The following is a 15,907-nucleotide window of genomic DNA, read 5'->3' on the forward strand; positions in this document are numbered from 1 at the left end:
AACTGTCCAGATGTGTTTGGGCAATCTGCCAAATGAGGAACTCTGGAGCATCCAGGGTGTGAGAGAATGGAGAGGAGAGGAAAGGGGAGTCTAAGAAACACTGTTGAGAGTTGAGAGCTGCATCCCTGCTGAAAGTCTTCAAGAGATGCAAATAAAGTTCAGGCAGCATGGGCCACACTGATAAGTCCAAATACATGATGGTCAAGCTATAAATGAGACAGAATAAAGAGAGGCAAAGTCACCTACGGGGGTCAACACAACTCTGTGAGTTGGAGGAAGGCTATGCCGAATGCATTAAAATCCCTCAATAAAGAAAATGTCCTTTAAAAAAAAAAAGGTAAGAAAATTTCCTTTAGAAAGGGAAATTGAAAAACAAGAATCAGGCTGAGAAAGCTCTTGGTCCAGCTCACCCCACACTATGGAAGAAATTATTTAATCATCAGATAATCATTAGGTTCAGCCTCATGTCAGATCCCTGCTGTGGAACTTGAAGCCTATAAACACTCAAATGACCTTACTCAGTCCCCAGCTTGCAAATTCGGCCTCTTGATCAAGTTGGCTTCCCCTGTGGCTTCCCTTTAGGAAGCAAGAAAGTGTGGTAGCAGGCCCTCAGGAACACTGTGCCCGTAACACTTTTCATCACAAATTAATAAAATGACACTCTGACTGTTGTACCTCAGTTTCTCATGATGAGTTCATCAGCATGACTCCACTTCTTCAGGTCTGGGCAGCAAAGGACAAGAGAAGATTTTGGAACCTACTGGGCTCTGGGTAAACTAGCTCTGGGAGAACTAGCATATTTCTCAATCCTAAAGTTCAAGGCCAAAATGACCCAATTGAGATTTCTGCATCTGGATGAATGAACAACCTGGCACTTGAAGATACCCAAGTAACAGGATTCAGAGTGTGATAGTGCCGCCCTATCCTCAAGGAACACCCCCACACACAGACTGCTACAGAGCTCCATATTCTCCTACTTTTTCACTTGGGCCACCTCAGTTTAAGCATCAGTTGATTCCCTGCAACAGGCCACATGGACCCAGGGAAGATAATGCATCAGTAAGCTATGGTTCCTGGGTAGTAACAGTTAACAGTTTACTGAAAGCTTACTTTACCTCTACTATCTCATTTTATCTTCAGAACAACCCTATAAAGTATAACCTCCTCAGGCACTGAGATAAAACTTGTCCAGAAATCCCACGTAACTACTAAGTGGAGAACTGACACTCCAGACCCATGTCTAATTCACTCCAGGGCCTATGCTCTTCATAGCAATGTCCACTGTCTTGGGATAATGTCCACAGCCCAACAGGCCAAGGGAGACTCAACCCTTATGATCCACTCCCTGAGGTTCTTCATGGTGTGGCCAAACTAAGCCAATGAAAAAGACTGAATCCCCTAGGACCTGTGCCATGGCACTATTTCACTTCACTGATTGTGGGGAACTACAGTATGTACTGGAGTTAATATTATTAATTGGACAGAACTCAGACAAGCCCGTCATGATGCATCAAACCTAGTCAGCAGCTGCTGCCATTCTTGTAATGTGCTCTTTCATAAACCAGTTCAAGAACAGGTATGTTACTAATCACATTCCTAACAGTCCAATTCACAAATAGCTTCCTTCCAAACCAAGAAGGCAATCCAGTCACTTCAGCAGGCTGGGTAAAAATGCAAAATATAAGAAAAACATGAGTTCAGACAGACAGAATGAGACAAGGGGAGAGAAATACTGAAAGAAAACACAGCCCTCATTATGTGGCCTTTTGAAGCCAAACTCCTATTAGGTTTGAATAGGAGAGCTGAACTCTTCCATGTGTGTGGTTTTGATAGAGACTTTCACAAGTTAAAAAGAAAAGTCCATGAAAGCAGGGCTGAGAGTCTGAAAACCCTTTTAAATTATAAAAAGTTACAGATTTGTAACTTGACCACCACTGAACTTGATAGAGAAAAAAATTTAAGAACAAAACATGTTCAAGTTATTTTTTACACAGTGCATCAATGCTCTTTTCAGTCTAACCTAGTTTCAAGGTTTATCCAGAAATTGAAAAAAAAAAAAATTAGGTCAATTCTATGATGGCAAATTTCATCAAATAAAATACTTGCTTTAGAAAACTTATTCCAAAATGTTCTTGTATAGATGTGTCTTAACAATATAAAACCTAGCAAGCAGCAAAAACCTAAAAGCTCAAATCTGGGTATGGGGAAATCAAGAGGTTTCTTCCAACTGACTTTGTTTTCTTGCAGTTGAAAACCTTGCTTCACCAAAAATTATTTCCAAAATGGAAAGTTTGGTTTCAATTATCATGGTTGAAATGCACATATGCTTCAGGCAGCAGTGATGCCCAAAAATTTCTACAGAAGTTTCCACCCATGCCTTCTATGGGTGGGAGAGGGCTGAGAGGAAGAGAAAGCCTGGGGCGCTGAACACTCGCTCTTCCCTGGGTCTTTCCAGTGATACACCGGGTGTTGTAAACTCAGCGTTTGGAGAGACTTAGCTGCCTACATCATGTTTTTGTTTTAATAAGATCTGTTCCTGATCAAGGATGGAAAAATAAGCTCTCAGGGTTCTAGGAGCAGGCTGTCCTCCATAAGGATGAGCCATTCTCTCTCTTAGGACTGCTCTCATAAATTCAAGGCACAGTGTTGGGCACACAATGCCCCTTGCAATAAGAGGCATCCTGATGCTTCTGATAAAGAAAACCACCACAATTTTAATAAAAATGGACAGCCAACATCCCCTTTTTGTGACGCTTCTTCTAAAAGTTGTGGTTCTCTGCAATTCTTGTGAATATCCCAGAGACTATGCCTGGACATTTTTTTAACTGTGGTAAAATACATGTAACTTGAAATTTACCCTTTTAAGAATATAGTTCAGAGGCTTTAAGTATGTATATGTTCTTATGCAATCATCTATTTCCAGAACTTTTTCATTTCCCTAAATTAAAACTCCATGCCCATTAAGGATTTCTCCCTCTCCCCAGACCCTGGCAACCACCAGTCGACTTTTTGTCTCTATGAATTTGACCATTCTAGATACCTCGTGTAAGTTGGGAATTTACTGTAATCCATCCACAAGGCTAATTTCTAGAACTTAAATGAAATCCTAGTAGCCAAGCTACTGTCATTTTCAATGTGTTCTACACACACACACACACACACACACACACACACACAATTTGTCACTGTAGTGATGTCATGGCTCCAAACCACTAAGGCATCTGAAGCCTCAGGGTGTCTATAAAAAGGAGGACTAAGGTAAGGCTTCCTAGGTGGCACAGTGGTAATGAACCTGCCTGCCAATGCAGGAGATGCAAGAGACTCGAGTTCAATTCCTGGGTCAGGAAGATGCCCTGGAATAGGGAATGGCAATCCATTGCAGTAGTCTTGCTTGGAAAATTCCAGGTGTCTTGTGGGTTACAAATCCATAGGAATCACAGAGTCTGACAGGACTGAGCACACACGTGTACACACACAGACACACACACACACAGAGACACACACACTCACACACACACAAGTGTTGATGAACCCTACAAGAGGAAGTGCTAAGCCCTGTGTGGTATCTCACTGTGAGGAGACAGTTTAGATGGATGCAAGATGATGACCTGATAGCCTCTTAATTTTCTCATGGGAATGGTCCCACAAAATCTGCTTTGGATTATAAATATATGAAGGCCTTGAAATAAGCCTTGGTTAGTATCCAAGAACAAATCATGGAGTACAGCAGGGCAATAGATGAACACTAACAATAATAGCAACTACCATTTACTGAAAACTTACTCTGTGCCAGAAAAACTTACTAGGTGCTTTATCTATATTGCCTCCTTTGATCTTCACAACAACTCTGTGAGATATGGATACTGTCTCTCTACATCAAAAAGAAATATTAATTCTGAAAAAATGTGACACACTCAAGGTCAAGTTTATGAAATAGATTCACTGCAAGCTCTATGTTACCCTTAGCCCATGTTTTAATTAATAGCCTTTTAAGGTAGAAGTTATTTTCAAAACCTCATGGCAAAGAAAGAAAATTGTTCATTAGAAATCTCTTGGCTGAAAATTCTTAATGCTTAAAAACAGCCCCAATTAAGCTTTAGCAGGTTAAATGTAGAAGAACAAGACTTAGGATTCCTCCAGTCTCTAGAGGTCTGACATGTGATCCTAGGCCAGTCACCCAGTTTCTCTGGCCCCAAGTTTCCCAGGGAACTTGTGAAAGAAGCCTACTTCCCCCTTTTCTCCCCTACCTCAAAGCATTCCATGGGGTCAATTACCCATGCTGAGATAATAAGGCTGATAGCCAAGGATGAACCTATTGGCCAGAGGTTTCAATCGCCTCTTGGAGAGGCAATTTTTAGTTACTGGAGCTTCTCACAAAAGTCAGCTAATCAGCAAATAATTATCTAATACCTACTATGTGTCCAGCCACACTGTAGATAATGTGGAGTATTCAGAGGTACAGGCAACATTCTTGTCCTTGAGGACCTATCCCCCACTGTGGGAACTTGCAAGATATATGAAACAAAAGCACAAAAACATCTTGTGGGTGGGCCTGTTATTCAGTACCCAACTATGAGATTCAAACTAGAAGTAATGAAATTAGGAAGAACATCTGCCAGAACCAGAAGAGCTTAAGTTTCCAAGACAAAGTGGAATTTTAAAACAGCCTTGATAGATGAATAACTTTTGGAAAAGTGAAAGCAAAAGGCATTCCAGGCGAAAGAAACTCTGGAAGCTAAGGATCTGAGACTGGATGTAGTAGTGCACAGGATGAGTGATCACAAGAGAGACCCATAGATCTCTCGGTAGGGGTATATGTGTGAGCAGTAGGAATGGAGACTGGAGCCAGATTTCAGAAGACTTGAATGCCTGGCAGGGTAAGCTGGTCTTAGAGTGGGAACAAAAGGTAGTGAGCTCGGTGACCTGGTGAACACTGGAAGCTGCAAGGTTTGGATTTCTCTGCTTTTGATAGAAGGAAAGCAAAAGAACACGTGTAAAAACTAGGGGTTGCAATGCCAAAGACCTCAGCCATCCCAGTTGAAAGGCACCAGAGTGCTGAAGAACAAGAGAGCTCCTAGGAGGCCAGGGCTCATTACATTTTGGAACACAAAACTGAGAACATAGTAAGTACCCCAAAATGCTTGGGAAGCAGTGTTTTGATCTACTGTTGCTAGTCTCAAATGGACCTTTCAGTCCTAATATATAAGCAAACAGGCTTGATCCAGAATCTCTAAACCTCCATTCATATCACCCCTGCCCTCTGTTAGCTACTAGACCAATAAGAGAAGGTGAGGACACTGTACACTTCTGCCCTAAGGAAGCAGGCTTTCAAATGCTCTGTCACTCAGGGGGCTACACAGAATCCAACACTAAGCTCCTGTTGCAAAGGACACTCAAGGAGAGACACTCAACCAGCAGTACATTCAGTCTAAAAAGTCCCAGTTCTCTTCCCAGGAGTTACGTCAAGAGAGACAGCCCCTGGGGGCCTCTTCAGACAAGAGGACACTATGCAATCCTGCCAGTCCTAATGGGGTTTAGAGAGATTTAATGACATCATTTGCCCCCATGAGATGTAAGACTGGGGACAATCCATGCCAAAGAAATTGTTTATTGAGGTACGTTCTAGGCATTACTGATTTAGTGACCTGTTACCCTTTAACCAGCTGGTCACCACCTGAATCAAACTGGCGACTCAGAGCACCAGCCCCCCTCCCTCAGGGGTCCACTGGCTGTTAGTCTTCTCACCTCAAGGAAAAGGCAAGCCTCGTTCTCCACCAGCCGCAGACTCACAGAATGAAGAGGAGACGTTTTGGCACACAGAGAAGTGACCCGCCCCTGCACCACACTCAACACCTTCACAATTAAAGAATCAGAGCCTCAGATAACAGCCTTAAAATGTATTAAAATGCATGGGACTGCCAGGAAAAAAATCTCTCGCTAGTTAGATCCAGCTCAACAGAAGTACTGAAATTCCCTTCTGGTAATTTCTATTTCATAAACCCCTGATGAAAGGAGCAACAGTTTCTCTAAAGAATATAACTTCCAGTATCATTAGGAAACTTTTCAATGCAAATGGAAAGTTCCGAGCAAGTGTCACCTGAATGGATTTCTCGCCTTCTTACTTGAACTTGTGTGTGCATACAGGTATACAAACACACACATACACACACTTTTAGGAAAGACATCAGCTTGGCATGCTTGTTGACAACTTGAGCATGTACTCTATGCCAGGCCAGCCCTGCTATGACACGAAAAAACACCCACCAAAGAAAAAACACCCTGGGGAAAGTAGCCAGGAAAGGGAAACGCCTCCTTGAAACAGCCTGATACAGCCCATGCTGAAACTCTTCCCAAACACCAGTCAGGAAGTCACTTCTTTCAGGGTGCTCGGCTGCCCTGCAAACCCAGACCTGTCTCTGCGGAAGCCAGATCTCTGGGGAAAGGGGTTTCCCTGGTCTGACTCTGCCGCCGGCTGGGATCCATCAGTGACCAGGTCTTCCAACCCTGTCTAACCAACGTCAATACAAAAGCTGGTGGCTGCAGCGTGAGTGCGTGTATACATACACAAACACACATACACACACACTTATACACACATACATACCTTTCCCCGTCCATTGTGTGAGGCCCAGCCAGGGTGGCAGCTGCTGAGCTGTGCCTGTACCAGAGGATCCTAGCTCTGTTCTGCTCGGTTCTCCCAGCCAACCAGCAGGAGATCTGATCAGCAGCAGTGATTCAGCATGGCTGCAAATGAAGCCACCTCCCTCTCGATCCTCCTTCCTCTGACTTACTCTCGGCAGCTTCTACCGCAGAATCAGCAGCAGCAGAAAACGTCTTACCCAGAGCTCCCTGCAGCCCTTTCAGCTGCTAAAAGCAGCAACCCACTTGCTCCCCCTCCCCCGCAGGCTTGCTGCTCCTCCGTCTCCTAGGAACAGCGCAGCAACAGCAACCCAAGTGCAAGGCCACCTTTCTAGCCGCTTCCACATCTGCCCAGGCATCCCCAGGCGACCAGCCAACCCCAGTACCTCCTGCCTCCTCTGCCTAGACTGAAGAGACTTGGGCAGTTCCTCACTAGCCGGAGAAATACTGGTCCCCTCCTCCTCCCCTGCCCCCATAGGCTGTGAGTCTGTCAGCCTGGCCAGATTGCTGGAATGAGGAGGCCCCTCTGTGGCTTCCAGTGGACTTTATCCACCTGGGGAAATTGACTTGTAGGTCACAGCTCATTTTCCAATTCCTCCTCCCAAAATCTACAGCAGCTCTGCGAGTCTGATAGATGAAGAGAAGTTAGGGTAAAAGAGCCTGATGGAACCGAGAAGAATACAGAAAGAAGTAAGAAAAAGGGACCTGAAACAAATACTATTTGACTGCAAGAGGCTAAACTGCAGTAAAGCCATCACAATGGGACCACATACATTTATTTCCCCAGGCCATAATGAAAGACCACAAGTTCCACAGCACAACCCTAAAACACCTTCCTAAAGTCTCTCATGTTAAAATCTGACTTAAGCTGTAGCTCCAAGCAGTCAGTCTCCAACTAAATCCCCCATCTCCAGTCAGACTTCTCACGCTCTGGCATCTCCAATTGCCTTTCAAGCCTCAATTCTGACCCACCTATGCGAAAACGTAATGTAGGGGGCATGCTGGAGGCTGGTCTGTACCTCATAGCCACAGTCAAGGGGCATAATTGGGGCAATCAGCCTCTGGTGTTTGCATGTTCCGTCCCCGTCAGTTGTATCCAACTCTGCAACCCTATGGGCTGTAGCCCACCAGGCTCCTCTGTCCATGTGATTATCCAAGCAAGAATACTGGAGTGGATTGCCATTTCCTCCTCCAGGGGATCTTCCCAACTTAGGGATCAAACCCACATCTCGTGCAGCTCCTGCACTGGCAGGAGGATTCTTTACCACTGAGCCAACCTGGGAAGCTTAGCCACAAAAATGGGTTAAGAAACTTCCTTGATGCCTCAGAAAGACCACACATGAGCATCTCTATTCTTGGAATCCTCTGTGCCACGTCTCTGCTTTTCAGGACCCATATTACCACTAGCTGAGTGACTTTCATTAAGTCTTTTCCCTACTCTCGACCTCAGCCCCTCATCCATAACATAGGGTCAAACTCTAGAGTCCCTTTCGGCTCTAAAATCACATGACTCTAAAAATGTCTTTAATGTTCCATTTTCCTTCTCATTAGTCTATAAGATTGTTTAAGAAGAAATTTTTACTGGACTCTAAAGTTTTGAGGAGGATTTAAGAAAGATAATATGAAGTATGTGAAAGTATGAGGGATACTTGCTGCTGCTACTGCTGCTGCTAAGTCGCTTCAGTCGTGTCTGACTCTGTGCGACCCCAGAGACAACAGCCCACCAGGCTCCCCATCCCTGGGATTCTCCAGGCAAGAACACTGGAGTGGGTTGCCATTTCCTTCTCCAATGCATGAAAGTGAAGAGTGAAAGTGAAGTCACTCAGTCGTTCCTGACTCTTAGCGACCCCATGGACTACAGCCTACCAGGCTCCTCTGTCCATGGATTTTCCAGGCAAGAGTACTGGAGTGGGGTGCCATTGCCTTCTCCGTGAGGGATACTTAGTAAACCTATTATAGTTGTAATTTTGACCTGTTAAATTTCTTCATTGCCAGAAAGACTTGAGACCATAATGAGGGAAGCCAGACAATGAGGTAACAGAAACTAGGAATAACTTAAACTTTACACAGCCTCCTGAACTCAAACTGGCTAGCATGTTACTCTCAACGATTACTCCCCACCTCTGACATCACAAAGTCCTCTTAAATAAGGCCATTAGACCACTACCCAACTCATTCTTTCTCAAGTGAGAAGGGGCTCAGGAGATTTTATTTACACCCTACAGCCCTGTATCACTACTTCTTCCTTTCACAACAATACCCCTCCTATCTTTCTCCCTCTGCCCCTTCCTCTTCTAATCAGCCTTGTGGCTCTGCTCCAGATATTTCCTCTTGAGGTGAATCACAGGGACCAGAAGTTTAACATCACAAATAAGGAAACTGAATCCCAGAATCCATGCCAGAGTGCAGACATCAACCAGGAAAGACGAGCGGATGATTCATAAAAGGGATAGGAGACTAAGATGAGTCTCTCACAACTTCATACCCCTAGTTACAACCTCACCATATAGGAAAGGGTGGGGGGATGGGGAGTGTCACATGAAACAAACCAGAGAGAAATTTTTTGAAGATCAGAAAAGTAAATACTAAAGGACCAAGCATATTTCAGGTTTCAATATATTACAACTCTTGAGAGCCAGTATAAAATCTTTACACAATTTCCTTGCAACCTACTTTTGCAGTGCTAACCAACGTCACCACAATGCATATGTTGAAGCCATACTGCTCTCACCTGCACGTTATCCTCCACTCTGTCCATGAGAGAGAAGCTGAACAAAGACTTCTCGGAGAAGGGCATCAAGAAAAGAAAGGCAAAGCCAGGGTTAGAGCTGAACCAAGAATCAAAGTCTCCAGACTCCTGGCACAAAGTTGCCATCAGAAGCTCCTCTACTATCAGTGCTATACTTTACACTTTACACTTTATTATCCAAGCCTTCTCTGGGCCACAGGCTGAAACTGCTTGCTCAAGGCTAACTGTCCTAACTGGATTTCAGATTAAGGAGAGTCACTATTGGATTCTTGCAATAGAGGAAAGCCAAAGGAACCAAAGTAGTGCCTTCCTGGAGGAAGAGGTCCTATGTTTGGAACTTCCAGCAGTAGGGTCTCACCTCCTTGCTGGGCCTCCTCCCCATACCCAAAGCTTCTCCCATAGCTTACTAACAGTCCCCACCTCTCCATTCCAGAACCATTTACCCAACCATGTATATCAACTTTGTTCAGAATCTTCCAGCTCTGTGTGGCTGAGGAAAAAAATCATGTGAGGAGAAGAAACTTTTTAAGTAGGTTTGGTCTAAAGAGTTCTCTTTTCCACACTCCATGCAGCCTGCATAGCACAGCTTACCTGGAGGCAGTAAGCACGGCCCATCAGTCTTCCTTTTAAGTGTCTTTTTCTTCTTTTCTTGCTTTTATCCTCCTTCTTCAGAGCCTCACTCTTGCCTGGAAAATCCCATGGGCATAGAAGCCTGGTAGGCTATAGTCCATGGGGTGGGCAAAGAGTCAGGCATGACTGAAGTGACTTCACTTTCACTTTCAAAGCCTTAGTTCCTCACAACTGCAGGCACCAGAATACATACATGTGCATCAAAGCCATCTGGTTGAAAGTATAGGCATCAGGGGATCAAAAGACATAAGGAAACTTTCTAGTCTTATGGTAGTGCTCCATATCTTGACTGTGACGATACAATTGCATACAACTACTACATTTTATCAAACTAAACACTGAAGGAGGTGAATTTTGTCAATTATACCTCAATAAACCTGGGAAAAAGAAAAATACCACAGTACCAGGCTCTACCACACACCTATAGAACTGGGACCAAAGGAGTAGGAATTTCAGCAAACTTCATCAGTTCAGTTCTGTCGCTCGGTCGTGTCTGACTCTGCGACCCCATGAATCGCAGCACGCCAGGCCTCCCTGTCCATCACCAGCTCCCGGAGTTCACCCAGACTCACGTCCATCAAGTCAGTGATGCCATCCAGCCATCTCATCCTCTGTCGTCGCCTTCTCCTCCTGCCCCCAGTCCCTCCCAGCATCAGGGTCTTTTCCAATGAGTCAGCTCTTTGCATGAGGTGGCCAGCGAACTTCATAGGTGACACTAATGCACAGCTAAATGGAAAGCCCACAAAGAACAGAACTCAGGCCATCAGAATCAGTCAGACCAGGATCTGAATATACTTACCAGAAATATAACCCTTAGCAAGGTACAAGTCTAAATTTCCTCATCTGCAAAAAGAAGATAATAATGGATAATAATAGTACCTACCCCCCAGGGTTGTTAGGTTTCAAGGCTATCAAGCACTTAGCAGAGAGCCTGGACTGTAATAAACAGAGTAACCATTAGCAGCTATAATTTGCATTGCCTATGCCAATGCTACCAAACTATAGCTCTGTGAGTCCTTAGTTTTGAGGTCGAGAAGTCAGACAGGGTACCTTGTGCCAGGAAGCATAGCCCTGGGCCTCTCCTGGAGTCATTCAGTGGTCCCTATTACCAACAGGTCACCAAGGACCAGGCAACACTAAAGTTAAATTAAGGCCCACCCACACCTGTATCACCAAAACTTCCCCTCAAATTCCTGACTACTTTATGAGTAGACTCTTCCTGTAGCTGCTTTGCAAGCCCCCAGCACAGCAAGCCAGGCAGAAAATGAAAAGGAACTCAAGGTCCAAAAAAGCCAAAAGGTAAAGAGAACAGCATCTTATCCAGAGATGCCTGGCTTCCCTCAGGACTCCTCCTGTGAGGGAGAACAACCCGTGCCCTGAACATATTCGAGAGAGTAATCACCTGTGGCATGTTACGTTGCACTTTAAAGCTTACAAAGTTCTTCATGTCCCTCATCTTCTTGGACTTAAGATAAAACATCCAGTGAACAGTAATAACAGCTCCCATCCCTTGACCTTTTACTCTGCCCCAGACTCTGTATTCTTGCCTGGAGAATCCCAGGGACAGAGAAGCCTGGTAGGCTGCTGTCTATGGGGCCGCACAGGGTCGGACACGACTGAAGCAACTTAGCAGCAGCAGCAGACTCTGTACTCAAGACTTTACATGTAGCCCTCTCATTTAATCCTCCCAATAACCCTGTGTAAAGCAACTATTATCCCTGTTTTAAATTTGAGGTACACAGAAATGCAACAAATTTTTGTATGTTGACTTTGGATCCTGCCAACTTTACTTAATTTTATTAGCTCTGATAGTTTTTTGATTGAACCTTTAGAGTTTTCCATTAATATATATATCACCTGCAAATAATGGTAGTTTTACTTCTTCCTTTCTAATTTGGATGCTTTTTACTTCTTTTTCTTGCCTAACTGCTTTGGCTAGGACTTCCAATACTATGTCGAATAAAGGTTGCAAGGGTGGGTATCTTTGTCTTGTCTGTGATCTCACCTTTGAGTACGTTAGCTGTGGACTTGGCACATATGGCTTTTATTGTGCCGAGTTACAATCTCTCTACACTCACTCTGTTCAGAGTTATTAACATAAACAGATGATGAATTTTGTCAAATACTTTTCCTGCTTCTATTGAGATGATCATATAATTTTTACCCTTCATTTTGTTGATTTGCTGTTCCACAATGATTGATTTGCAGATATTGAAACCTGGAATAAATCTCACTTGATTATGCCAATGATCCTTTAAATGTGCTTCTGCATTCAGCAATAATGTTGCTGTTAATATTTTGTTGAGAACTCGTGCATCTATGTTGATTGGGGATACTGGTCTACAATTTTTTTTCTGGTGGCATCCTTGTTTTCATAACAGGTTAATGCTGGCTCCATAAAATGAGTTTAGTAGAGTTCTCTCCTGTTAAAACTAATAAATTCAGTGAAGTTAAGAGGATACAAAAATCAATACAAAAAAGTCTACTGTGTTTCTATATGCTAAAAATTAAGTATCAGAAAGAGAAATAAAGAAAAATACCACATTTATAACTGCATCCAAAAAAAAAATCCCCATTACCTAGGAATAAATATAATCAAGGAGATGAAAGACCTATATATTTAAAACCACATTAATGAAAGAAACTGGAGAAGATACAAATGAATGGAAACATATTCCATCCTCATTGACTGGAAGAATCAATATTGTTAAAATGTTCATACTACCCAAAACAATCCACAGATTTCATAAACTCTATCAAAATTTCAATGGCATTTTCACAGAAATAGAATAATCCTAAAATGTGTATGGAACTAAAAAAAAAATATCCAAAGCCATCTTGAGAAATAAGAACAAAGCTGCATCATCATATGCCTTGATTTCAAACTTTATTACAAAACTATATCAATTAAAACAGTATGATTAGGTATCCCTGGTGGCTCAGAGGGTAAAAAATCCACCTGCAACGCAGGAGACCTGGATGCAGTCCCTGGGTTGGGAAGATCCCCTGGAAGAGGGCATGGCAACCCACTCCAGTATTCCTGCCTGGAGAATTCCATGGACAGAGGAGCCTGGCAGGCTACAGTCAATGGGGTCACAAAGAGTGGGATGCAACTGAAGCAACTAAGCACAGCACAGCACATGATCAGATATTATCAACTGAAACAGTATGATTCTGGCAGATAATAGAATAGAACACAGAGCCCAGAAATAAACTCACACATAAATGGTCAATTAATTTACAACAAAGGAACCAAAAATACATGCTGGGGAAAACGCAAAGGTAACAAAAGCAAAAATAAACAAGTAAGATGGCATCAAACTAAAAAGCTTCTGCAAAGCAAAGGAAACAACCCAAAATGAAATGGCAACTTATGAAATGGGAGAAAAGATTCAAAATCATGTATCTGATAAGAGGTTAATATGAAAACTACATAAAGAAATCATATCTCTGGAGAAGGAAATGGCAACCCACTCCAGTATTCTTGCCCAGATAATCCCATGGGCAGAGGAGCCTGGCAGGCTACAGTCCATGGGGTCGCAGAGTCAGACATGACTGAGCACACAAGTAGGCTGATGTATATCTTTTGTTTTGTTTTGTTTTCCTAATGTTGAAACTTACTGTCAAAAGCTTTCCAAAGGGCAGCATATTATTGTTTGAGTTTTTGTTGTTTTAAATTGCCAAGGTACCTTATTGCTAGATACTAGAACTGAGAATGTTTGACAGTATACTTGGTATAATCATATTATTCTTCCGAAAAACTTGTCCAGAGGAGTAAAAGCAGAGTAAACAAAGCTTAAAGTAGCTCTTATTTTATTTTCACGTTGTGCATGTCTATCAGTTGGCTGTTTTCAGCGTAAGCTTTATCACCTCTGTATTTTAACTCAAATACTGCAGTTAAATTTGGGGAGGTTCCAAATGACGATTTTCATTTTATTTTCAATTCTTTTTATAAATAGTTTGGGGGACTATATTTGATAAATATCCCAGTTATACAAATTGCTTTGGCAACATTTTTCTCTTTCCAAACTACCTCCCATAGCTATACATTATGCTGTTACCATTAATCTGGTTTATTATCAGCTTAATTTTCTGTTTATAACTTATTTTTAAGCTATGTGGTAAAAAAAAAAAAAGAGTGCATTTGAAATAGTTTGAGAAAATACACAAGCTTGTAATTAAAGGGAAACAATAAAATTATTTAATTAGTAAAAAAAAAAAGAAATCATATAACTCAATAGCAAAAAAACTGATTTAAAAAATGGGCAGTACATATGAATAGATATTTTTCCAAATAAATACATACGGGTACCAACAGGCACATGAAAAGACGTTCAATATCATGGAAACCATGGATCATTATGGAAATGCAAATCAAAACCACAGTGAGATACCACCTCACACCTGTCAGAAAGGCTATATCAAAAAGACAAGAAACAACAAATGTTGGCAAGAAGGTGGAAAAAGGGGAACCCTTGAACGCTGCTGGTGGGAATTTAAACTGGTGTAGCCACTGTGGAAAACAGTATTGAGGTTTCTCAAAAACTTGAAAATTCAACTACCATATGATACAGTAATTCCACTTCTGGGCATGTATCTGAGGAAAATGAAAACACTAACTCAAAAAGATGTATGTACCCCATTGTTCACTGCAGCACTATTTACAACAGCCAAGGTATGGAAACAACTTGTGTCCATTGATGGATGAATGGATAAAGAAGATACACACACACACAGAGATAACAGTATTATATAACCATGAAGAACATTAAAATGCTTCCATTTGCAACAACAGGGAGGGATATCATGGGCATTATAATAAGTGTTATAAGTTAGAGAAAGACAAACACTGTACAATCTGTCTTATACCTGGACTCTTTAAAAAATTATTTTAAAAAACCTCATACAGAAAACATATTAGTGGTTGCCAGAGGCAGGGGGTTATGGGAAGAAGAAATGGGTTAAAGGGGACAAAAGGTAAAAAGAAAAAACTATTTCTCTTCAGAAGTAGTGCAGCAGGACTTCCCTGGTGGCACAGTGGTTAAGAATCCGCCTGCCAATGTAGGGGACACGGGTTCAATTCTGGATGCAGGAAGATTTCCACATGCCACGGGGCAACTAAGCCCATGTGCCATTAACTGCTTAGCCTGAGCACCACAAGTACTGAAGCCCACACACTATAGAGCCCATGCTCTGCCACAAGAGAAGCCACTGCAAGGAGAAATCTGTGCACCATACCTAGAGAGCAGCCCTTCTAACCACAACTAGAGAAAGCCTGAATGCAGCAGTGAAGACCCAGCACAGCCAAAAATAAATTTTTAAAAAAGTAATGCAGTAAACACAAGCTTGACTGAAACATGGAACATCAATAAACAAATAAATATGAGGAAACTGAGGTTCTGAGACTTAAATGACTTGATCACAACCCCAGATATCTGAGACCCAATCTGCCTGACTTCAGAGACCACTATTAACTACTGTGCTTGGGGACACTATCCCTATCTTACTACCTCCATTTTCGAGATAAGCCAGCTGAGACTGACAGAAAGCAACTGGCTCAAGATCACTCAGTGAGCTGGTGGCCAAGCAAGATATGGATACTCAGATGCCTGGCCTCATGCTCTCTCCACCTCACCTGAAGAAATGGAGCAACAGCATCTGAACCCCAAAAGATACTAACATCTAAGGCTCCCAATACCTACTCTTATTAAGTCCTTACCCATTCCTCTGGTCCCTTAGCTTACCACACCAAGCCAAAGAATGCTCTTGGGGAAAGCTGGAAACACACCACTGGACCCCAGTGAGTCAAAGAAAAGCCAGACCAACTACAGCAGCAAGCAGAATGTTTCACACAGGCTTGCACATTGCAAACACTTGTCTTTCCAGGTT

At 42.6% G+C, this 15,907-nt stretch overlaps 1 protein-coding gene across 1 annotated transcript in view; it reads right to left on the bottom strand.

Moving 5' to 3' along the window:
* Positions 1-6,887, bottom strand: part of KLHL3 (kelch like family member 3) — a 124,951-nt gene extending 118,064 nt beyond the window's left edge. The window contains exon 1 of the mRNA XM_055554606.1: positions 6,605-6,887. Coding sequence (XP_055410581.1) covers positions 6,605-6,618 — 14 coding nt within the window. The 5' untranslated portion in view covers positions 6,619-6,887. The remainder of the gene's footprint in view (positions 1-6,604) is intronic.
* Between the last annotated feature and the right edge of the window lie 9,020 nt (positions 6,888-15,907).

This window comes from Bubalus kerabau, chromosome 1 (genome assembly GCF_029407905.1).
Source record: "Bubalus kerabau isolate K-KA32 ecotype Philippines breed swamp buffalo chromosome 1, PCC_UOA_SB_1v2, whole genome shotgun sequence".
In the NCBI taxonomy this organism is placed as follows: domain Eukaryota; kingdom Metazoa; phylum Chordata; class Mammalia; order Artiodactyla; family Bovidae; genus Bubalus; species Bubalus kerabau.